This window comes from Caretta caretta, chromosome 4, assembly GCF_965140235.1.
Source record: "Caretta caretta isolate rCarCar2 chromosome 4, rCarCar1.hap1, whole genome shotgun sequence".
Classification (NCBI taxonomy): Eukaryota; Metazoa; Chordata; order Testudines; family Cheloniidae; genus Caretta; species Caretta caretta.
The window spans coordinates 3,147,525-3,173,152 of NC_134209.1; the positions used below are offsets into that span (position 1 = coordinate 3,147,525).

The window sequence follows — 25,628 nt, forward strand, 5'->3', positions numbered from 1 at the left end:
CTTGCTCATCCAGCTTGGTCTACAACTCCTGCCTATGAATTTTCCCCCCTTTCTTGGGATGCAGCCTTCCGATAGCTTGTGCAGCTTTGATTTAAAGATATCCCAGGCCTCCTCTGCCTTTAGATCCCTAAATTCTTCAATCCAATCCACTTGCCAAACTAATTTCCTTAATTTTTGAAAGTCAGCCCTTTTGAAATGAAAAACCCTAGTTGCAGATTAATTTTTTGGTGATCCTTCCATTCAGTTTGAACTGAATTAGCTCATGATCGCTCGAACCAAGATTGTCCCCTCCAACCATTTCTTCTAGGAGGTCCTCACTTCTCACCAAAACCAAATCTAGAATGGCACCCCCTCTTGTCGGTTCAGCAACTACTTGTTGAAGGAAGCCATCAGCTATCGCATCTAGGAACATCTGAGCCCGATTATTATTACTAGCACTTGTCCTCCAATCTAGATCTGGGAAGTTAACGTCTCCCATGATCACGCAGTTTCCATTCGTGTTTACTTCATTAAAAACATTAAAGAGGGCTCGATCCATATCCACATTAGATCCCGGTGGTCTCTAGCAGACTCCAAGCACTATCCCAGGGGAGGCTCAAGTAGTTTTCTTCCCCAGCGTCATTTTTCCCCAAACGGACTCTGTCTTATCCATTCCATCGCTGATTTCTTTACATTCTACCTCCTCATTGAAAGACAATGCTACTCCACCACCTTGACCTTTATTTCGGTCTTTCCTAAACAGCACATACCCTTCAATACCCGTAGTCCAGTCATGACGACTATTCCACCCTGTTTCTGTTATCCCTAGAATATCTGGTTTCACTTCCTGCACCAGTACCTCTAGTTCCTCCATTTTGATACCAAGGCTCCTCGCATTGGTGTACAAACATCTTCATTTTTGCTGTTTGGCCTCCCTCACGTTCTTTACCCAATGAGGCACGGTCATTCTACAGCCAGCAGAACCTATCAGACTGGTATCCACACTGCCCTTCCTCCTTATAGCCATTCTCCTACCCACGGCTGTATCCTTTCTTACTTTCTTTTCTTCCCTCTCAAGGCTAAAATCCGGAGTGGAGATTACCTGGACATCCCCTAACCAACCATGTCCCCCAGATTCCTAGTTTAAAGCTCTCTTAATTAGTTCTGCCAGCCTCCATCCTAGAAGTCTATTTCTTTCCCTACTGAGATGAAGTCCATCCTGAGAGAACTGTCCTCTGTCCAGGAATGCCTCCCAGTGGCCATACATCCCAAAGCCCTCCTTCTAGCACCACTGCCTGAGCCATCTGTTGACAGTCATAATCTTGTCACGCCTTTGTTGCCCTTCTCCAGGAACAGGCAAAAGCCCACTACAGACCACATGAGCCTCGATTTCCTTAAGCGTCTTCCCCAGCCTAGTACAGTCTCCCTTAATACTTTCTAGTGAGAATCTAGCCGTATCATTTGTTCCCACATGAAGGATAATTAGGGGGTTCTTTCCTGCTCCCTTTAGGAGCCTTTTCAACCTCACATCTATATCACATATCTTAGCACCTGGAAGACAGCACACCCTTCTATTCTCTGGATCAGCTCTGGTTACAGGCCTGTCTAGTCTTCTCAGTAAAGAGTCCCCGATCACGTAGCCCTGCCTTTCCCTGGTGACGGTGCTATTCTCCAGTCTATCCCCTGTTCCCTCTGGCTGCAAGTTCTTTCCATTCCTACTCTCCCTTGTAATCCTCTTCAACCCATCCTGTATCCTCCTGGGGCTCATATTTGGTGTAGTCTCCATTGACTCTTCCCCTTTTCCAATAGGACTAGCCGCTCTTCTCTTCTTCCTTGCCCCTCCACCTTCAGTGACTACCTGCTGATCCCCTTATTCATTTTCCAACTCTCAAAACCTATTCCTGAGCTCTATTTCTCCTTCACGAGCTCGTCGTTTCCTCTGCCTGGTTCTTGTAGTCACATGCTTCCACTGACCACTTCCCTCACCCAGCAGTCTCCCCTCAGAATTTCTCAGTCCTGCTTCCATCTGCAAGGCTGAGCTTTTCCCTTCAGATACCTCATGTCTTTGCTCCATCATCTGCTCAAACCCCTTTCTAAACTCAACCAGACTTTCCACCTGCATCTCCAAACCTCAGATCTTCTCCTTCATCAGCTCCAGGAGACGACATTTCATGCAGACAAATCTCTGCAAAACCGAGTGCGGCACATTGAGCATCCTCTGATGGTTCCACGTGTGGCCTGCGTGAGCCCTTGCACGACCACTGAGTGTGTGGGGGTGACCCAGGGGGAGCAGCTCAAACACGCACAGGAGCCGGCTCGGGGCAGGACATGAGCCCTGCAGGGCAGGGGTGGGGGTGGCAGTGACATCACAAGGGCCTTTTGCAGCACTCAGCTGATTGGTGAAAGGCGGTTGGGAGGCGGTGACCTCACAGCGAGTCCACGACAACGGCCAGGGAGGACAGGCTGCAGGGCAGGGGGATCTCAGAGACCCCCGGGGCTTTGCTGCAGGGAGTCTCCTTCTTGAGGTGTCTCCTTGAGGACTGAGAGAGAATTCAGGGTCTCGTATGTGAGCGCGAGGTGGAGCCTCTCTGGAGTTTTCTCCTTTCCCACTGCTCATTGAGCGAGAAGACAGACGTCCCTGTGGAGAAGGGAAGAGCCCCAGAGAAGTTTGGTACCGAGGCAGCCTGATCCACCTGGTGCTGGCCAAATTCTCGGCACGGAAATCTGGAGGTTAAGGTGGGACAATTTTCCCCCAGCTAGGCCTTTGTCCCTTCGAGTCCTTGGGGTTTGTCTTTTTTGGTTTCCCTTTTCCTGCTTCCCTACGTCCACTGGCGAGGAGGGGGCTGCTCTGTAGCCCTCATGGTGGGAGGCCTCCCAAAGAGATGGGACAGGAAGCGTGCTCTGAGAGTGATCCTCACCGGTGACCTGAGCCATCCCTGGGCCATCTGGGGAACCCTCAGCCCACCGCCAGAGTCTCCACGCTGATTGGCTGAGCAGGGGGTCTCGTGGCAGGGAGGAGATTCAGGACTTTGTTGTTCTCCTTTAAGGCCCAGCAAATAAGCCAGAACCAATCATCTGCTTGGTGAATTGTTCTCCTTCTCGCTGCTGATTGTCTCTGATCCGTTCCTGGTTCTCGCTGGTGTTCTTGTGCTTCTAAAAGACTTGCTGAAGAATCAGTGCGAATGGTTGTTGGTCTGTAGCTCATTGCAGGTCACTGTATTCTGATCATTCAGTGTGTGAAACTCCAGACTGATCATAGAATCATAGAATATCAGGGTTGGAAGGGACCTCAGGAGGTCATCTAGTCCAACCCCCTGCTCAAAGAAGGACCTATTCCCAACTAAATCATCCCAGCCAGGGATTTGTCAAGCTTGACCTTAAAGACTTCTAAGAAAGGATATTCTACCACCTCCCTAGGTAACGCATTCCAGTGTTTCACCACCCTCCTAGTGAAAAAGTTTTTCCTAATATCCAACCTAAACCTCCCCCACTGCAACTTGAGACCATTACTCCTCGTTCTGTCATCTGCTACCACTGAGAACAGTCTAGATCCATCCTCTTTGGACCCCCCTGGCAGGCAGTTGAAAACAGCTATCAAATCCCCCCTCCTTCTTCTCTTCCGCAGACTAAACAATCCCAGTTCCCTCAGCCTCTCCTCATAACTCATGTGTTCCAGTCCCCTAATCATTTTTGTTGCCCTCCGCTGGACTCTTTCCAATTTTTACATACCCTTCTTGTAGTGTGGGGCCCAAAACTGGACACAGTACTCCAGATGAGGCCTCACCAGTGTTGAATAGAGGGGAACGATCACGTCCCTCAATCTGCTGGCAATGCCCCTACTTGTACATCCCAAAATGCCATTGGCCTTCTTGGCAACAAGGGCACACTGTTGACTCAGATCCAGCTTCTCGTCCACTGTAACCCCTCGGTCCTTTTCTGAAGAACTGCTGCCTACCCATTCGGTCCCTAGTCTCTAGCGGTGCATGGGATTCTACCATCCTAAGTGCAGGACTCTGCACTTGTCGTTGTTGAACCTCATCAGATTTCTTTTGGCCCAATCCTCCAATTTGTCTAGGGCCCTCTGTATCGTATCCCTACCCTCCAGTGTATCTACCTCTCCTCCCAGTTTAGTGTCATCTGCAAACTTGCTGAGGGTGCAGTCCACGCCATCCTCCAGATCATTAATGAAGATATTAAACAAAACTGGCCCCAAAGTATTTGGGACCCAAAGTATTTGGGGCATAAGACTTGTCTGGAAGGGCGCACAGGGCTAAAGTGTTTTTTGCCATAGCAGGTGACTTGTCCCAAGAATGACGTCCATCCCCCTTCCAAAGAAGCCCCAAATGAACTGTTACCAGAATTGCCCTTTACCTTGGGGTATGCCCATTTGTTAGGATGACTCTCTGGTGGGGGGAGATTTTGCAATTCTGTCAATGTGCTGCTTTTGTCACTTGTGTTTTCCTATGGATCGCTACTCCTTCCTTCTGCAAATTCCCTCCCAATGGAGCTACCCTGCAGTACCTCGGTTTCCCAGGGCTGGGGTCTTCCAGCCCCCAAATGTGATGAACATGAACAGACACACAGGCACACACACATGAACATAGCATGTCAGAGAGGACTGGGTCATCAGCACTCGCAAGCTGACCCCTGATGTGTCCGGGGACTCAGTGGGCTGGATTGAACAACAATTTAAAGCCGGTCCCCTCCTATGTCCTTGGACTCAGCGGGCTGGGCTGAGCAACACCTTCATCTGCCACCACCCTACGCCCCAGATTCAGCACATCCCTATCTCCACCTTCACACCACAACCATTCTGCTAGTAACCCACTTGATGAGCAAACCCCCGAGGATTTTTGGGGCTGCAGGGATCTTTAGCTTGGGTACAAGGAGCGTTGCTGCAGAGTGAATGGAGAAGCCAAAACCACCGATGGAGGTGGGGTGGGGGGGCTAGCAAACTATAACTGATCACATGAGGCAGGGTCAGGAGGCTATTCCTAGAGAGAGACAGAGGCAAAGAAAGAGACAGATGGATCTAAGCACTTCTCAAAGCTGGAATCGATCAGGGTTCCCAGGTGGCCTTGGTCGCTGAGGGACCGGAGCGCTGGAGCCAGGCAGAGCCCCCAGCACAATCAGTCAGGAAAAGCTAATGAGGAGGACTTGTGGCACCTTAGAGACGAACCAATTTATCTGAGCATAAACATTCATGGGCTAAAGCCCACTTCATCAGATGCATGCAGGGGAAATACAGCAGGAAGATATAGATATAGTGATACAGAGAAGACAAGAAAATGGGGGTTGTCATACCAACTCTTAACGAGACCAATCGATGAAGGTGGGCTGTTAGCAGCAGGAGAAAAAAACACTTTTGTTGTGATACCTTAATCGATTGGTCTCGTTAAGAGTTAGAATGGCAACCCCCATTTTCTCATGTTCTCTGTGTATATATATCTATATATCTTCCTGCTGTATTGTCCACTGCATGCGTCTGATGAAGTGGGCTTTAGCCCATGAAAGCTTATGCTCAAATAAATTGGTTAGTCTCTAAGGTGCCACAAGTCCTCCTCGTTCTTTCTGCTGAAACAGACTAACACGGCTATCACTCTGAAGCCGCACCAAAGGCTCTTATGTAAATTAAGTTGTCATGGGATAAGAGGGAAGATCCTTTAATGGATTGAGAACTGGTTAAAAGACAGGGAACAAAGGGAAGGAATAAATGGTAAATTTCCAGAATGGAGAGGGGTAACCAGTGGTGTTCCCCACGGGTCAGTCCTAGGACCAATCCTATTCAACTTATACATAAACAATCTGGAGAAAAGGGTAAACAGTGAGGTGGCAAAGTTTGCAGGTGATACTAAACTGCTCAAGATAGTTAAGACCAAAGCAGACTGTGAAGAACTTCAAAAAGATCTCACAAAACTAAGTGATTGGGCAACAAAATGGCAAATGAAATGTAATGTGGCTAAATGTAAAGTAACGCACATTGGAAAAAATAACCCCAACTATACATACAATATGATGGGTCTAATTTAGCTACAACTAATCAGGAGAAAGATCTTGGAGTCATCGTGGATAATTCTCTGAAGACATCCACGCAGTGCGCAGCGGCAGTCAAAAAAGCAAACGGGATGTTAGGAATCATTAAAAAAGGGAGAGAGAATAAGACGGAGAATATCTTATTGCCCTTATATAAATGCATGGTGCGTCCACATCTTGAATACTGCGTACAGATGTGGACCCCTCATCTCAAAAAAGATATACTGGCAGTAGAAAAGGTTCAGAAAAGGAGAACTAAAATGATTAGGAGTTTGGAACTGGTCCCTTATGAGGAGAGATTAAAGAGGCTAGGACTTTCTGTCTTGGAAAAGAGGAGACTAAGGGGGGATATGATAGAGGTCTATAAAATCATGAGTGGTGTGGAGAAGGTGAATAAGGAAAAGTTATTTACTTGTTCCCATAATATAAGAACTAGGGGCCACCAAATGAAATTAATGGGCAGCAGGTTTAAAACAAATAAAAGGAAGTCCTTCTTCACTCAGCGCACAGTCAACCTGTGGAACTCCTTGCCTGAGGAGGTTGTGAAGGCTAGGACTATAACAGGGTTTAAAAGAGAACTGGATAATTTCATGGAGGTTAAGTCCATTAATGGCTATTAGCCAGGATGGGTAAAGACTGGTGTCTCTATCCTCTGTTTGTCAGAGAGTGGAGCTGGATGGCAGGAGAAGAGATCACTTGATCATTACTTGTTAGGTTCACTCCCTCTGGGGCACCTGGCATTGGCCACTGTCGGTAGACAGGATACTGGGCTGGATGGACCTTTGGTCTGACCCAGTGTGGCCATTCTTATGTTCTTATGTTCTTGTGTTTTAAACAACAGGTCTTGGTTTTGTTTTGGTGTTTCTCCTACCTGACCACATTTTCATCAGCACCCTTTGGGAGCTCCCCTTCTTCGGGTGGCTAAAAATCACAACTAAAATTTTTATTTAAATTATGACATTTAAATATAGGTTTTTTTGAAAATTTACATCAAATTTCTTATGTACATATTACTAGTTCTTCTCTTCCATTTTATGGTCTGAAATTGTCAAAGTGGATGTTTTCTACTTGTTTGTTTTTTTTTCGTTTCCTAAGTGTTAATAAGATTTTGGATTTTATGTCGATATTTTTCTACTAAGAAGTTTCACACTTAAAATGCTCATCTGTGCTGAAAAAGACAAGCCCAAGGCCTCATTAATATCCCCTAGTATGAGACTATACAGACGCAGAATTGAAAATCAAGAAGCCTGTGCTCTGCGCCTCCTTGGTCAAGAGCTTTGAGATCTACTAGTGAAAAGTGACGTGGAAGAACGAGAGGATTTCTGGCCAGGACACTGTACTTCCACAAGTAAAGAGCTGAAATGCTTCAACCATCAGGATTTGCAGTTTGAAGTCAATAGGACTTGTGCCCTGAGCATTCTCGAAAACCCCTCTCTTAGGTGGCTAAAGGCAGGCTGAAGAGCCTAATTTTGGGCTCCACTTTTTGGAAACTTTGGCCGGTATAAAAAAATTGCTATTGTAAATTACTGAGAGTTTAAATAACTTTTTATTGTTAAAACAAAATTGTTTTACTGTTGAAGTGACAGATTTTATGCCACAACATGACAAGTTCTTAATAAAAATTCATGGAGTCCCTGACGCTGCAAACTCTCACTGAACTTTAAACCACAGGACTGTTTCTAGAGTAAAGTTCTGTGTCTGTTTAAGTGTCTGCAGGACCCGGGAATTAATTTTCAATATTTGGATTTTTGCATATAGCAATTTTATAAATTATGAGACCCAGTGGCTGGGAGGTGTGGGGGCTGCGGGCTCTGGGGTGGGGCTGGGGATGAGGAGTTTAGGGTGCAGACAGGGCAGGATTAATGCAGGGGCTCTAGGGGCTGCAGCCCTGGCTAAGGGGGACTCCGCAAAAAGATCTCCAGGCTGCCAGAAGTGCAGATCTTTTGGTGGGGCCCCCTTAGCCCGGGACCCTGGACTGCGGCCACTAACGTCCCTGCGTCCGGCCCTTCCTAGCGGGGAGCAGGGAGGCGGCTTCGTGCACTGCTGTCCCTGCCCCACTGTGCTGGGCTGGAGCTGGAGCTGTGAGTGCCTGGAAGCTCCGCCCGCCCGCTGCCCTCGCCTGCAGGCTCCACCCCCGCAGCTCCCATTGGCCAGGAACCGCAGCCAATGGGATCTGTGGGGGCGGTGCCTGCAGGCAGACGCAGGACAGCGCAAGGAGCAACCTTCCCCCTCCCGGGGCCGCAGCCAGGGACATCCGTGCCGTGCCGGCAGCTGCAGGGTCACTCCGGGAGGAGCAGCGCAGGGCCAGGGCAGGCAAGGAGCCTGCCTCAACCCCAGTGCGCCCCCAAATGGGAGCTGCCCCAGGCAAGCACCCCGCACCTCACGCCCCAGCCCTGAGCCCCCTCCTGCACCCTAACTCCCTCCCAGACCCCAGACCCCCAACCCAACCTCCTGCCCTGAGCCCCCTCCCGCACCCTAACTCTCTCCCAGACCCCCACCCGAACCTCCTGCCCTGAGCCCCCTCCCACACCCTAACTCCCTCTCAGACCCCCACCCCAACCTCCTTCCCTGAGCCCCCTCCAGCACCCTAACTCCCTCCCAGACCCCCACCCCAACCTCCTGCCCTGAGCCCCCTCCCGCACCCTAACTCCCTCCCAGACCCCCACCCCAACCTCCTGCCTGAGCCCCCTCCCACACCCTAACTCTCTCCCAGACCCCCACCCCAACCTCCTGCCCTGAGCCCCCTCCTGCACCCTAACTCCCTACCAGACCCCTACCCCACCCCAAACTCCTGCCCTGAGCTCCCTCCCGCACCCTAACTCCCTCCCAGACCCCCACTCCCACCCCAACCTCCTGCCCTGAGCCCCCTCCCACATTCCAAACCTCTCATCCCCAGCCCTGCCCCAGAGCCTGCACCCCCAGTCGGGCCCCTCACCACCATCCACACCCACCCCCCTGCCTCAACCTGCAGCCCCTCCTGTGCTCTGAACCCTGCATTTTTCACCACAGCCTGGAGCCTGGGGGGCCCACAAACTCGAATAGCCCTGGGCCCAAAGAGGCTGCGCGGGGGCTCAGGCCAGAGGACTCCCCCAAGCCCTCTCCCCACCAGCAGCGCGGTGCTCCGGGGGGAAGGGGCCTCTCTCCCTTGCTGGGCGCTGGCAAGAGGGAGCTCTGGGGCAAGGGGCCTCTCTCCCCCCATGGGCAGCAGCGAGCTCCGGGGCCAGGAGAGAGGCCTGTGGCAGCCCTTCATCCCCAGCTGGCTCCCCTCCCGTCTACCCCTCTCCTCTCCAGGCCCTGCTGCGTGGCCCTTCATCGCTGGTGTGCGAGCGCGCGGCTGAGAGGGAACTTAGACTCCAACCCCCTGCTCGAAGCAGGGCCAAGCCCAACTAAATCATCCCAGCCAGGGCTTGGTCAAGCCGGGCCTTAAACACCTCGAAGGAAGGAGATTCCACCACCTCCCGAGGGAACCCATCCCAGTGCTTCACCCCCCTCCTAGTGAAATAGTGTTTCCTAACATCCAACCTCGACCTCCCCCACTGCAACTGAAGACCACTGCTCCTTGTTCTGTCATCTGCCACCACTGAGAACAGCCGAGCTCCATCCTCTTCAGGTCGTTGAAGGCTGCTCTCAAATCCCCCCTCACTCTTCTCTTCTGCAGACTAAATAAGCCCAGTTCCCTCAGCCTCTCCTCACAAATCATGTGCTCCAGCCCCCTAATCATTTTCATTGCCCTCTGTTGGACTCTCTCCAATTTGTCCACATCCTTTCTGTAGTGGGGGGCCCAAAACTGGACACAGTACTCCAGGTGTGTCCTCACCAGTGCCGAAGAGAGGGGAAGAATCATTTCCCTCGATCTGCTGGCAATGCTCCTACTAATGCAGCCCAATAGGCCGTTAGCCTTCTTGCTGTTAGCCTTCATGTCCAGCTTCTCGTCCACTGTAACCCCAGGTCCTTTTCTGCAGAACTGCTGCTTAGCCAGTCGGTCCCCAGCCTGTAGCGATGCATGGGATTCTTCCGTCCTAAGTGCAGGACTCTGCACTTCTCCTTGTTGAACCTCATCAGATTTCCTTTGGCCCAGTCCTCCAGTTTCTCTATCCAGCATAGGGGTAGGGTCCAACGTTTCATTTCTACTTGATAGCACGTTATTTAATAAAATGGATACATTCAGGAGCAATAATGGTCTCCATGAGGTTTGAAATGCAATGTCCTGAGCTTGGCCTTGGGGTGACGGTTTATTTGTGACTTTCCTGCTGTGAAGGAGGAGGAATAACATGGGTCTGGATTTCTCAGATTCATTCATCTGCAGAGGAGAAGAATGTGAGAATGAGCCTTCATGGGGTGAGATGAGACCTTCAGGGAAGTCTCTTGACGTGTTTCTTTTAAATTACAGGGTCTAGCAGGGATCTGCTGTTTATTCCCTGCAGGTATCATGCATTCCTCGATCTGGAAGGTTTAGCTCAGTGGTTCTGAACCCGTGGCCTGTGGGCCACTTGCAGCCCAATCAGCACACAGCTGTAGCTCATGTGACATCCTCAGGGGCATTCAGGTAGTATCTGTGTTGTGTGGATGCAGCCCACATAAGGAGGGGGCTCAGGACTGGGGCAGCGGGTTGGAGTTCTGGGGGTGTGGGCTCTGGGGTGGGATTGGGTCTGAGGAGTTTGGGGTGCAGGAGGGGGCTCAGGACTGGGGCAGAAGGTTGGAGTGCTGGGGGAGAGGGCTCCAGCTGGGGTGGGTGGGCTCTGGGGTGGGGTTGGGTCTGAGGAGCTTGGGGTGCAGGAGGGGGCTCAGGACTGGGGCAGAGGGTTGGGGTACGGGGAGTGAGGGCTCCTGCTAGGGGTGCAGGCTCTGGGGTAGAGCCAGGGATGAGGGGTACAGGCTGCAGCGGGGAGTGAGGAGTCCCCCCAGCCCTCTCTCTGTGCAGCAGCCCGGGGCCAAGGGAGAGGCACCTCTCCCCGCCTGCACGGCCTTGATAGCCTGCTGCACAGCCGCGCGGCTTAGAGGGAACTTAGGTAGCCGCCAGGCAGCATGAAGGAAACACCACTGAGTGGTGCGATCCCCACAGTCATTGATACAAACAGGCTGCTCTACGTGTCACGGCAGTCACACAGCCAGACAGCTTTGGACGGGTTGGGAGACACCCCCAGTGATGCCCTGGATGTATGGCTGGCAGAGGAGGAGGAGGAAATTGGGCAGTTACCTCTGCATGACATTTTCCTGGAGTGGCTTCCCTGGGTGGAGTGCCACGTCTGGGCTTGGCCGACTAGCATGGGCTTGTGGGGCAGGATCGAGCTGCAGAGCTGGGAGGAACGGCTGTGGGAACCGGACGTGGGGAGGTTGAAGTGTAGGTTCCTGGAGGCCTGTGCAGCGCTCAGCCCGGAGCTGCAGGGGTGGTGTCCTGACACGAGAGTTCCCCTCGGCCCCAAGAAGCATGTGGCCAGGGCCAGTCTTAGGGCAGGGCAGTGTGGGCCCCTGCCCAGAGTGCTGTAGCCAGGGGGCACCGTGGTGCAGAGGCTGCCTGTGGGGTGCAGCCTGGCGTGGCAAGAGCGTCTGCTTCCCTGCTCCTGAGCAGAGCCCCCCTGCTCCCCACCCCCAGGGTGTCCCTCCCAATCTGGCTCCACGTTCTGCCCCTGCCCTCTGCCCCTGCGAGCCGGGTCTCCCTGTGACGCTGCACTCCGTATTCTTTACGGAAATGTGCTCACGAGTATGAATATGACGTAACTGGAATATGCTTTACGCAAACTGCCTCTTGTGACAGATCATTGAAAAAGTTCTAATCAACTGAATGAGTTCATCGTATTTGTATGCATTGTCATTTCCATGTCTGAAGTTAGAAATATGAGGTATAAAGGTGGATTACTAATGTCGTCAGACAAAGGGAGGGCCATTAATGGTATTTCAGGAACTGGATGGCTCCAGTTAACTAGAACTAGTTGTGAATGGTTTTGTTTTCCTGTAAGCCTTCCTGCGGATGTGTGGGCTAGCCCATAACCTATGGAGACTGGGGTCTCACAGGGACGTGTGACCATGTCACCTGATACTGGAATCCATCTTAAACCAGGTACTTTTCCATAAGGAACTGGGAGGGTCAAGCTGAAATAAGGACTCCCGCCTTTTGCCAAATCTATATAAGGGGGTAAAACAGGAGGGAAGCTGCGGCCAGTCAGCAGAAAGCCCCTGCTCACCATCCAGGATGTCTGCTGGAACTAACATAAACTAAACAGGGGGAATGATTGGGACCGGACTAGAAATGCGTCCAGTCTGTGAAAAAAAGCTCATTGGAACATCTTTGAGGGTGAGATATTGCATGGAGCCAGTTTCTTAGTGTATTAGGTTTAGTCTTGTGTTTGTTTTATTTTACTTAAAAACAAACAATGAAATGGGGATGTTTGCACGACAATGATATGAATCGATGTCTGTATTTTTATATCTTTAGACGCCCAACAAATATATAAAAATCTGCATTAAAATAACAATTAGTAAGTTTGCAAAACTGAGCAAAGGAAAGTTCGGAAATGCCAGGATTCAGGGAGTCTGAGTACTGTGCACGTGCATTTTGACACAGTCTTTAATTGCACAATTGTACTATTTTTTTCCACAGGCCCCTCATTCAGTGACCATTGAAGTATTGTTTGCCTTTATGTAAAGAGTTCTCACTTTGGATGGGCTAGCACCAGCAGGAGAGTGAATTTGTGTGGGGGGGTGGAGGGTGAGAAAACCTGGATTTGTGCTGGAAATGGCCCACCTGTTGATCACTTTAGATAAGCTATTACCAGCAGGACAGTGGTGTGGGAGGAGGTATTGTTTCATATTCTCTGTGTGTATATAAAGTCTGCTGCAGTTTCCACGGTATACATCTGATGAAGTGAGCTGTAGCTCACGAAAGCTCATGCTCAAATAAATTGGTTAGTCTCTAAGGTGCCACAAGTACTCCTTTTTGAAAAAGTTTTGAATCTGTTTCTCTCTCTCTGTGCACATACGCCTACAATAACCGTATTTGACAAAACCCACACACAGACTTAAACCTGTTGCCTGAAAGTATTTTTAATGCGAATAGTTGCATCTATTTGACATTTTTCAAAACACTTTCTCAACGGTTCAGATAAATTACATCTTTCTTGGAGACAAGTATCAGGGGGGAGCTGTGTTAGTCTGTATCCCCAAAAACAACGTGGAGTCCGATGGCACCTTAAAGACTGTTGCCAGCACCCAGTGCCCAGAGGCCAAACAACAGCAGGGGTTCGTTACCCGGTGTGCTTCACTCAGTAATCACAACGGGGTGGAGAAGCAGAAAAGTTTATGTGCAGCTGCAAACAAGGTCCAGGGAGAACAGAATCTCCAATCCTGCACCCAGAGCAGGTCATTACACACACTTTTATATTCCTTAATGCTACTGCACTACACATCAGCCAATTAAAACTTTACACAAATACTCTGCCTTCCTTATCTGGGTTACAACAATGTTTACTTCCTGCAACCGCTAACAAGCATTCCTAGCAACTTAAACAACCAGCACGTCCTGCCTGGCCTTGTAGTTCTCTCTCCTATTATCTTTAACTTGGCGTCAGCAAACCTTACACTATAAGGCATTATCTGCGGCTGCAACATTGTTTTAAGAGCAAAAGAGCTTACTCAAACCAGCCAGGCCTAAATTCTATTAAGGGGCATTGAGAAGAAGCCCTTCGGCCTTCAGCAGGGAGACTTCCTCGACCCTTATTGCCTTCCATCCCCTCGACTTAACTAGTGGCCATGCCCTGGGGTCTCCAAGAAGACTAACCGATTTATTTGGGCATAAGCTTTCGTGGGCCCATGAAAGCTTATGCCCAAACAAATCGGTTAGTCTTTAAGGTGCCACCAGACTCCTCATTATCTTTCTTGGAGGTTATTTTCAGGCTATACTATGGCTTGATTTTATTTTTCATTTAATGCACTAAGAATATAAACAATATAGGCCCTGGGCACATTTCACAGCACTGCAGGCGGTCGTTGAACAGGGCACTTGTGGTGTGAAAAATGTTTCTCTTGAGTCTGGACCGTGGCTATATCGTGACCAAGAAATTTGGACCTTGACAAAAAATAATTATCTACCCCGGCATTAAGGGCTGCTCTGAAGAGGACGGTGATCAAGTGTTCTCCAGGTGCACTGACAGTAGGAGACGGGGGATTTAGGTTAGACATTAGGAAAACTCTCTAGCTCTAAGGACAGTTCAGTGTGGGACAGGTTGTCACAGACTCACAGGCCAGTGCCCTCTTGGCTCCGTATGGGAACCGGCCTTTCAGAGTATTGAGCCTACATGAGGTCACACTCTTTGCTCAGGGTTTAAGTTGTAGGCTTCTCCTCCGCCTCCCAGTACCGCCCGTCTGAGCCTCCAGCATGCCTGCCTCTCTTGAGCCTGCAGCGATTCTCAGCCAGCGCAGCACAGAAGGGTTTATTGTACCTCTGGAGCAGATTACAAGACCTTCTCAGGGGCGTTCATCAGGGTCTGTCCCCATCCAGGTGGGCTCAGGCCGCTCTTTGTTCCCAGACCAGAAGTGAATCCTCCTTTCTGCGGCCCACCCCATATCACCTCCAAGGCCCCACTTCCATCTGTCTTCTTTCCCGGGCAAACAGGTCTCCAGGTGACTCTCTCTTCAGCTCTTTGTTCTCTCCGCTGCCCATAACTGGCTGGCTCCAAGTTGGGATGGGCCTTCAGGTCATCAGTCGCTAAGTTACAAAGTGCCCAGGCCATGGTCTGGGGTCCAGGCTGCTAGACTGGGTCACACTTGGTCCTCTACAACAGCAGACACCCCACCTCCCACCTGGGTTAGACATGCAGCACACGGGGGAAACTGAGGCACACAGTATACATACGCAACGTTAGGAAAATACCCCACTTCGTCACACAGGTTGCCTAGAGAGGATGTGGAATCCCCGTCGTTGGAGGTTTTTAAGGACAGGTTGGACAAACACCTGTCAGGGATGGTCTAGGTTAACTTGGTGCTGCCTGAGATCGGGGCTGGACTTGATGATCTATTGAGGGCCCTTCTAGCCCAGCATTTCTATGGCTCTATGAATGGTGAAAAGGACATTAGAGGCACTTACAAACTAAACGCAGACACTTATTCCTGTCCAACAGACGTCCTCAGCTGATGATGGCAACAGCACGACCAGCTGCGATTTAGACCCGGCCATTTACCGTGTTATAATCATGAAATTCGACAGAAAAAAAAGCCGTCCCCACCACAGATGCACAAGCAGTTACTGCTGACAGACCTAGCTCACCGCACCGCGCAGCCAGAGGACGGCGTGCCCACACTGAATGGGGCAAACACTGAACTCTAACAGAGTTTTTATCCATTAAAATGTTGGAAATTATTTTGTGCAAATAAAACATTATTACAGAAAACTATGACACCTGAAAAGCAAAACATGGTTCAGTGAGCAGAGAGACGAGGCCAGAAATCCCACACGGGACCCTCCAATTGCCAGAGAAAAGCTAGGGAGGGGTTGACTGGTTCTTGTAGGGAGACAGAGCAGAGCTCATCCGTCTTTCTCTCGGGGGTCCCCTCAGGCCGTGGCACGGACTCCACCAGGCTCAGTTAAGCTGCAGAAGTTAAACACAGGCAACGTCTGTCAAAGGGAACCTGCCATCATGTTTTGCAATGACAGTGCAGGCTGCGGTCGGGGCGGTCGCCTTAGTGGCTGCAGGGTTCAGTGGACAAAATCTCTAGCCCCGCTGACAAAGCTTGTAGCTCCAGGGTCAGAGACCTGGGTTCCTGGAGCCCCAAGGGCTGGGCTCTGTCCCTGCTGCTTCCTCCCTGCAGTTCACTGGAGACTGTTCTCTGAAGCAGCTGGAGTTATCCTTGCAAAAGCTGAGCTCAGCCCACGCTGTACCAGCAGCCACAGAGAAATCCCTCTCACTAGCGTCTTTCACACCTAAAGTCATCGCAGAGAAAACAAGGGGGATTTGGCTGCAAACCTGTTCCTGCACCCCCAGTGTGAATAAAAGGGAAATAAGAGATCCCAAACTCCCCTGTTCTGCTCCTTGGGGCTGGTTTGCTAGAGGGGATGGGCCAGGGAGACTCAGGGTCCAATGACTTGGACTGGGTCTCTCTCTCCAGAGGCCTCAGTGAGAGCAGTGAACCCCTAGGCTAGAGCCCCCCTCACTTACCCTTGGCAGATAGGTCAGAGCCACTAGATCCTTGGTCGTTTGCTGTGCAGAGGAGGCGGAGAAGAGAGAGTATATTAGCGTCTCTCACAGGACAGGGTTTCAGCGTAGTTGTTAGATACGGGGACTCCTATCCAAAGGGAACAGTCATCACCTCACTCTTCCCAAGCAGTGAGCTGGGTGGTGCACAGATCAGTCTACAGGGCAGCTGCCCAGGATTTCCATTATTCACGTGCGAAAAACGTCACCACTGCAGGGGGACAGCACTGCTCTGTGCTCTTCATGCCTCGTCAGAACGGGAGCCCAGACTACTCAACATTCAACGGCGGGCAAAGCAGGAGATGCTGGGCTAAGGATACTCCTGCTAAACAACCTCAACTCTGCCTCCTTTGGTCTGTGCCCAGAGGGGTCCCTCACGCAGACCACAGATGTTACCCTCCCCCCGCCAATGAACAGCAATTCCCGCCTTAATCAATGGCGCTGCACCGAACAATGTGGACGGTATGAAGAGGAATGCAGATTTGGGGCGGTGCTGGGCACACAGACAAGGTCAAGTTTGGTTTGGCATGGTGCTGGTCTATTCCTTGTTCCTATTCCCAGACCCACTGGGGCAGAGTTTGAGTTGCGTGGGAAGCATCATAATTAAGACCTTACCAAATTCACGGTCGGTTTTGGTCAATTTCAGTCACAGGATGTAAAAAATTGTTATTTTCATCATTTCAGCTATTTAAATCTGAAATTTCACAGTGTTGTACCTGTAGGGTCCTGACCAAAAAGGGGCTGGGGGGAGGGGGGCAGCAAGGTTATTGTCGATGGGTCACGGCATTGCCACCCTTACGTTTAGGGTGCTGCTGGGGGGGCACTGCCTTCAGGGCTGGGTGCCTGGCCAGCAGCCACCGTTCTCTGGCTCCCCAGCTCTGAAGGCAGCACGGAAGTAAGGGTGGCAATACTGTGATCCCCTCCAATAACCTTGCAAACCCCCTCCGCCCCCCACAACCCTCTTCTGGGTCTGGACCCCCAGTTAGAGAAATGCTGGTCTCCCCGGTGAAATCTCTATAGATTTCATGGTCTGTGATGCATTTTTTATGGCTGTGAATTTGGCCATAATATCTCTGCATATCCTGGTTTGCAAACCTTTGACTTCTGGGAATTAAACACTCCCATTCTGAAAGGACACAGGGAGCCCAGGGCAGGGCTGAGCACCTGCCACCTTAACTCCCCATTAACAAAGCTCTTGCATGTGAATTTCTGTTGTTCTGGAGTAACGAGGAGGAGGGAGGGAGGCACGACTGAGGGCCAGCTGCAGGAGGTAGGGTGGTGCTCTGCGGAGGTTTTGTTGGCACTTCTCAAACCCCCTCCGTTACCTGCTGGGGGACCCCTGAGAGCATAGAGAGAGAGCTGGATGACTACACCCTAGCAGGGCCCGGCAGATCTGTGCACTTTATACTGGCTCTTCATACCAGACATTAGAGGGCCTCAGATGCAGTCAATAACGTATGTAAATATTTCCCATAATTTTTAGTCTTGGTTCTGTTGATAAAGCTAATTACAGGAGACAACTGAGGAGGGGATTTGAACTTGTTGTAATCGAGGCGACAGAGTGGTGCTGATCTGAAGTCAGTGGAAAGACTCCCATTGGCTTCAACAGGCTTTGGATCAGGCCCAGATTTCACAAGCACCAAACCAACTTTCAGGTAAGTCAAAAGTGTAACATTAAAAGCAGGTCAGACACCTTCAGGGTCACACTCAGCCACACACAGCACAGCTCTAGGGGGATAATAATTCAGCCCAAAACCACCATATACATTCCTGACTATCGCCTTGTCTACACTACTAAAATTGGGACCCATGCCCGCAAGCCATGCAGTTCCACCAGAGAGAGCAGGGGTGGAGCAATTGAGGAGATGGGGTTCAGGTGTTTTTAACCCTTGTATCATCTAGGACTTCCTCGGAGCAAGGTTAGAGAACATGTGTCTACAGCCACTCTACACTACTGAAGAAGACCTCTGCTGGGAAAACAACACAGCAGGGCACAGATTATCCAACAAGTTCTTGGAATGTATTGGAGACAATTTTTCTTTCAGAATGTGGAGAAAGCTATAAGGGGAGAGGCTGTTCTAGATTTGGTTTGACAAATAGGGAGGAACTGGTTGAGAATTTGAAAGTGGAAGGAAGCTTGGGTGAATGTGATCATGAAATGACAGAATTCATGATTCTAAAGAATGGTAGGAGGGAAAACAACACAATAAAATAATGGATTTCAAGAAGGCAGACTTTAGCAGCTCCCTGAGTTTACTAAGGTAAGATCCCATGGGAAGCAAGTCTAAGGGGAAAAACAGTTCCGGAGAGTTGAAAAGTTCTCAAGGAGACATTATCAAGAGCACAAGTGCAAATTATCCCACTGCACAGGAAAGAAATGAAGGATGGCAAGAGACCACACTGGCTTAACCAGGAGATCTTCAATGATCTAAAAATCAAAAGAGTGTCCTACACAAAGTGGAAGCTAGATCAAACTACAAAGGAAAACTGTAAACAAATAACACAAGTATGTAGGGGGAAAATTGGAAAGGCCAAGGTGCAAAACGAGATCAAACTAGCTAGAGACATAAAGGGTAACAAGAAAACATTCTACAAATACACTAGAAGCAAGAGGAAGATCAAGGACAAGGTAGGCCCATTAGTCAATGAGGAAGGAAAGACAATAACAGAATATGTGAAAATGGGAAAAGGGCTAAATGACTTTTTTGTTTCAGTTTTCACCCAAACGTTTCATAGTGACTGGATGTCTAACATAGTGAACACCAGTGAAATTGAGGTAGAATCTGAGGCTAAAATAGGGAAAGAACAAGTTAAAAATTATTTAGACAAGTTAGAGGTCTTCAAGTCACCAAGGCCTGATGAAAAGTATCCTAGAATAGTCAAGGAACTGACAGAGGAGATATCTGAGTCAATAGCTCTGAAAAGTCATGGAAGATGGGAGAGAGGACTGGAAGAGGTGGTTAAGCACTGGAATAAATTGCCTAGAGAGGTTGTGGAATCTCCCTCATTGGAGGGTTTTAAGAGCAGGTTACTCAGGGATGGTCTAGATAATACCTAGTCCTGCCATGAGTGCAGGGAACAGGACGAGGTGTCCTCTCAAGGTCCCTTCCAGTCCTACGATTCTATGGTACTAGAGCAATAGTTGGAGATTTCCCTAAAATCCTCAGTGTAGACAAGGCCTATGAGTGGGAGCGAGGATCTCCTGTCAGTGCTTCCAGGCTAAAATCCACAAGCAAATACTGATGGCTGTTCAGAGATGGCCACTTGAAAAGAGGCGATGGGTCTCTTGTCACTTACCCTGAGCTACAGCATAGCCGTCTCCCTTCTTCCCTGCAGACAGAAGGCAAATTTCAGTGAATGCAGCTCCCAAGGCAGGAACCGACTCCGATCTGTGTCCACAGCTCAGAAACCAGGCCCCTGGCCCAGCACAGCCCCCTGGAGCTCAGTAATGGACTCAAGGTCCCAGGCGCTCACAATTGGCAGGAGAGAAAGACACAATGAGACAGTTTCCACAGACCTCGGTGCACTGGGTGCTGAGCTCTTTGGAAAACCTAGCCCCATCTAAACTGTAACCCACACCCAGTTTCTGGGTCTGGCCTTCCAGCAGCTCCCATTGGGGGTCATTAGCTCAGTCCCGCAATGGGGCAGTTACACCGGACTGACACAGGCTCCTGTACTGCTGTTGCCCTTAGGCGGGTGTGCAGGGCCCGGCAAGTCCAGAGAATCCCCCCATCCCAGGCTCTTTACCTGGGCGTTTCTTTTTCCAGACGACTACTCCGACTATAGCACCAACCAGGACAACTGCAGTGATAACTCCAGCCACAGTGGGAATCAGATTATTTGGTTCTGAAATGGAATGGAAAGAATGATCAATGGGGAAAAATCCCCCTCCCCCCACCTCTAAAATCCCCCTTTCATCCCACTGCAGGGATCCGTCAGTCAGCTCCCCAAGTTAGGGCTGAGTCCTGCAACCCTCCACCCCTTCCACTGCAGCCACCATGCATTGCACCCCACCATAGGAAGTCCTGGACACAGTCTCTACCACTTCAAGTCATAATAAATATTTAGCACTTAAACTCGAAGACTTTTATAACATTAACCAATCCTCAGAACTGTGGGAGAGCATGGATGTCAGTATCATCCCTACACGGGAAAGGGGGGAGACTTGCTGAAGATCACACAGTGAGGCAGTGCAAGAGCCAGGAATCGACCCCAGGAATCCTGGCTCTCAGCCCCTCCTGCTCTAACCCCCTAACCCCAACTCCCCTTCCAGAGACAGAACCCAGGAGTCCTGGCTCCCAGCCCCTAACCCCCCTTGACCATGCTGACTTTCATGACTAATGGAACAGTCCCACTGTGGGAATCTGGTGCCAAACTGGAAACTGACCTCAAAGCTCTGGATTTCCCTGCCATGAATGGAGTTACAGACACAATGCGTGTTTTTTGAGGGGGCAGGAAGTGAAGAGGGGAGGATAGAAATATTAATACTGTTTTTGGTTTATATAAACCTGTTAAACCCCACGTTCTGTATACACTTTCAGTTTCATTAATCAGCTTCTCCTGTTGTCTGAAAGAGCCACATGATAATACAGCAAAAAGAAAAATATTTCGAAGAGAATAAGGAAATGTGGGTTATGACACAAAAATTGGCAAGGGACGTGGGAGCAGGATCGTGATGTGAAACCGTCTGCTGACGAGAGTCCCGGTGCACATTGCCCGCTCAGAAATCGTTTGCACTTCCAAATGCTGCATTTTTCCCCATCCCAATTAACCAAGCAAAAAGATGGCTGGAAGGGAGCTCCATCTGTAATAAATTATTCCTAGACTTTCTTGTGCTAGGGGCATAGGAGTCTCTCCCCCGTGATGCAGGGCTCTAATCTGCCTCCTCGCTCCATTCCAAGGCCATACCTCCCTTCCAGCATCACTGCGCACAGAAACAAGCTGCTCCCAACATTAAACCTCTCTCTCTGGTCACATGGGCAAGAATGAAGAGCCCATAGAGCCGTGTTTCTGAGAACCTGCTGAATCAGGGGACCGGAAGGGACCTCGAGAGGTCATCTAGTCCCGTCCCCTGCACTCATGGCAGGACCACAAGTGCATGAAGTTGAGACCGATGTGGAAGTATATAAAGGGAATTTGGATGCAGGCCTCTGAAATGAACAGAAGTCAGGCTAACTCTAGCTTTAATAACGCAAGATTTGTAGAAGCGGGGATAGTGCGAAGCGAGTGGAAAAGAACTGTGAAAGAGGCTGTTGTGACCTTGTATTAGATAAGAATAGAACGTAGACTATAAGAGAAATTGAGCAAAATGAGATATCATGAAGGAATATGTATAAACAATATGCAGCTGTTGCTTATTATTGTCTGTAATAAAGGTATAAATACTTGCTCTAATTGTTTATCTGTAGAGAGACCTGCCTAGGTGTGGGAAACCCTGTGTCCTAGGGCACTCTCTCCCTCTGTGCAATTGCTTGAGATAATAAAATGTATCTGACTTGCTGCACCCAACCTGAGAGTGAGAACTGTGTTTTTCTCTGACACCGGGCTGCAAGCTGAAGCAAGACCAATTCTGTCTGGAAATAAGGGGCAGATCTGAGCTTCCCCTGGGATGTGGTAAATTCTCCATCCCTTGGAGACTTTACATCTGGAATGGGCATCTCTTTCTGAAGGATGAGCTCTAGTTTGCTCACAGATGACCAGACTGGATGCTGGGGTCCCTGGTGTGATTCCCCCCTGCCCTGGGCTATGCAGGAGCTCAGATCAGATGATTAGAATGGTCCCTTCAGGCCTTAATGTCCGATTACTCATCTTCTCCCTTCAGAGACAGTGTATTGCTGAGATGTATCGAACAGCCCCAGAGGCAGCAAACTGGAGAGCAAGGCATGAACCCCAGGCACTGTGGGTCCCAACTCCAGCACAAGAACTTGATGCAGAGGGACAGGGCCAAAGGGGACAGGGCCTCACAGACCCTGAGGAAATTCCAGCTTCAGCCTAGAAATCCAAATGAGAATTTTTCAGGGGTTGAGTTTAATGGATTCCCCCTCTCCCACAAGGAAAAAAGAGACACACACACAAATGCCTTACCCCAGGAGACGGAGAGTGGCTCTGATAGGCTTTCATGCTCCACGTGACATGAATAATGGCCTTTGATCTTGGGATCAATCTCCATTGTCACCCAGGTCTGGTAGGTCCCGTCCCCACTGGGTAGGATGCCTTCAGAGTAGGTCTCATGCTGTCTGCTCTCCCCATTTCTCAGCCAGGTCACGGTGATGTCCCGGGGGTAGAACCCACTGACCTTACAGGAGAGGGTGGTGAGGCCGTCATGAGATGACCTGTCACTCACTCTAGCTGTTGGGCGCACTGGGAAAAAGAAGAAACTGAAGTTAGTTATTTTCAAGCTCTAATCCAGGCAGCCTTTGCTGGAGCTTTGCAGCATGAAATTCTGAGACCCCAGGAGTGGGAGAGGACGAAAGTCCATGAGACGGAATCCCTCTGATGAGAGAGAACCACCATGTTAGAGAATTCCTGTGCCCAATTCACAACATCAGCAACGGTGAACCCCCAATCCAGGTCCCTGACCTGGCCTCTGCTCCCAACCACAGTGACACAAGTACCTTGAAAGGCTTCACTAAACTCCAGATACAGGTGTCAATCATGTGCTAGGTTTGTGCCCATCTCCTCTCAGTCCCTGGATATGAAAGAGAGAAGAATCTTGCCCTGGCCAGGGAGCAAAAAAAATGAACTAGATAAAATGACCAATTAAAGATGGAAAGGGCCCATTAAACAAAAAGTGACAGTGCTAAATTGCCCCTCAAATTAACTAATATTAATTGGCTAATTTCTTGTAGGTTGTTACCAAATCTATTTACCCCAATATTATGGATTTCAAATGCATTTACTCTTATGTGGAAAAATCAGTTTCCCAGCCCGTTGGCACTGAAATATACATTAGACTGCTGTGTATGGCTTTTACTTCTTGGCATTTGTAAAGATGGCAATTGACAAGATAATGTTCTGCTGAGGTTCCTGAGAGAAATAAGTAACTAGTATGTTGCAAAAAACTGGGTACAAATTTCAAGTAACTTTGAACAGCAAGTGCAAACTGTTTGGGAAGGGAAAGATTAGGGTGTGTAATGATGCTAACTAATCTGGGAAATGTGTGTACATGGTAACACACAAGGTACATATGTGGGTAATAGCGAGCTAACATTTTGAAGCAGACTACGCTGCAACTGTCCTCCTGAGTCGGAGTGGTAAAGCATTTAACCTCTTCCCTTCTATGTTTGTGCTGATTAATCTTTACTGAAAAAGCTTTGATAAATTTGAGTGTGATTATCAGATGTCTTATTGATAAAAGAATCAAGGAATAAGTAAGAGGGTGTTGCAGCAAAGGTAGGTCTTGAGGGGGAAAACTTTAAGGACAAGGGGTGCCTTCTTCCAGATTAGTATGGGGAGGGCAATTCCACATGTAGGGGATGGCATGGAAGAAAGCACATAAATGACTGTGGGAGAAGTTTGGACAAAGGCAACAAGAACAAAGCTATGGTCATTGGTGGAACACAGGGGCTGGGGGTAACACAAGAAAATATGATGGTGCAGACAGTGAATGAGGAAGAATTACATGGTGAATGAAGCTGGTGTCCAGAGAAGTGGTGGCTCTTCCATAATTAAGTAAAGTGCTCTAACATGCACACGCATTGGCAGATTGCCTTGATAACTACTGTGTCACACCAGGGGAAGAGCTAGAATGTGTGCTGCAAATTTGGGCTCATTTGATCAGCTTCTCTACAGTGAGCTGCTTTTAACATTTTCAATTTCTTATCTTCTTTTCCAGCAGCGTTGGCGGGGAAGGGGTTCTTTCCCCACCCATCCCTGGTGCAAGGTTCGCTGAATTGCCCCTTACTCCCCTGCTCCATTTTGGAACTGGGGCTGGGGAATGGAGATGTAACTTGTAGTGACCTCTTGGGTGGGGCTTGTCCCCCAACTTACCTTTCCTCTGCAGAGTCTCCTTCCCGTACTCTAAAGAACTCCTTAGCCAGGGAATACATGTCTCCTCCAGGTAGCGTTTCCACCGCTGGTTGTCAAGTACTTCAGCATCCCATCGCCTCTTGGAGATCTGAGCCCCAATGTCTGCTGCTACCCAAGTCACGGTCTCCTTATCGAAGGTAAGAAAGTCGCGTCCGTCATATGAATCCTGGTAAAACCCCCAAGTGGTGTTGTCTTCCCGGAGATCACAGCCGTATATTGTCTGGATAACGTGAAACCCTGAAACACATCTGAGGGTCAGCAGCAGCCTCTCTCTGAAATCTCACCAAGACCCCATTGCAGGTAGACCACTGGGTCCTCCCCTTGCTACTGGGCCCTCCCTCCCCTGAGAAATGGGGTTCCCACTTATGCTGCTGGGTCCTACACCCTCCCAGCTCCTTTCAGGAGGGAAGCCAAACCCACAGGGGGCCCACGCTCCATCTGTTGGGTCTTTGTACACTAAAGACCCCCCACTATAGAGAGCTCACAACCTTCAAGGATCACCTCACTGCTGCTTGTTCTTGTATGTTCCCTGTAGGGAGTGCAGGGTGGCACAACCCCAAAGGGACTACTCTGGATATTAATAGAATCATAGAATATCAGGGTTGGAAGGGACCTCAGGAGGTCATCTAGTCCAACCCCCTGCTCAAAGCAGGACCAATCCCCAACTAAATCATCCTAGCCAGGGCTTTGTCAAGCCTGACCTTAAAAACTTCTAGGGAAGGAGATTCCACCAACTCCCTAGGGAACGCATTCCAGTGTTTCACCATCCTCCTAGTGAAAAAGTTTTTCCTAATATCCAACCTAAACCTCCTCCACTGCAATTTGAGACCATTATTCCTCGTTCTGTCATCTGCTACCACTGAGAATAGTCTAGAACCATCCTCTCTGGAACCCCCTTTCAAGTAGTTGAAAGCAGCTATCAAATCCCCCCTCATTCTTCTCTTCCACAGACTAAACAATCCCAGTTCCCTCAGCCTCTCCTCAGAAGTCATGTGTTCCAGTCCCCTAATCATTTTTGTTGCCCTTCGCTGGATGCTTTCCAATTTGTCCACATCCTTCTTGTAGTGTGGGGCCCAAAATTGGACACAGGACTCCAGATGAGGCCTCACCAATGTCGAATAGAGGGGAACGATCACGTCCCTCGATCTTCTGGCAATGCCCCTACATATACATCCCAAAATGCCATTGGCCTTCTTGGCAACAAGGGCACACTGTTGACTCATATCCAGCTTCTCGTCCACTGTAACCCCTAGGTCCTTTTCTGCAGAACTGCTGCCTAGCCATTCGGTCCCTAGTCTGTAGCTGTGCATTGGGTTCTTCCGTCCTAAGTGCAGGACTCTGCACTTGTCCTTGTTGAACCTCATCAGACTTCTTTTGGCCCAATCCTCCAATTTGTCTAGGTCC

The 25,628-nt window shown here is 49.6% G+C and overlaps 1 protein-coding gene across 1 annotated transcript; it reads right to left on the reverse strand.

The window, feature by feature from the left end:
- Positions 1-15,174: 15,174 nt before the first annotated feature.
- Positions 15,175-24,662, reverse strand: LOC142071805 (class I histocompatibility antigen, F10 alpha chain-like). Its single transcript, XM_075127355.1, has 7 exons — positions 24,641-24,662; positions 24,186-24,461; positions 22,281-22,556; positions 19,944-20,042; positions 19,494-19,526; positions 16,161-16,202; positions 15,175-15,593 (listed from the first exon to the last, which is right to left on the reverse strand). Exons 1-7 carry the CDS (start codon positions 24,660-24,662, stop codon positions 15,589-15,591), a joined length of 753 nt encoding a protein of 250 aa, XP_074983456.1. The 3' UTR covers positions 15,175-15,588.
- Positions 24,663-25,628: the final 966 nt, after the last annotated feature.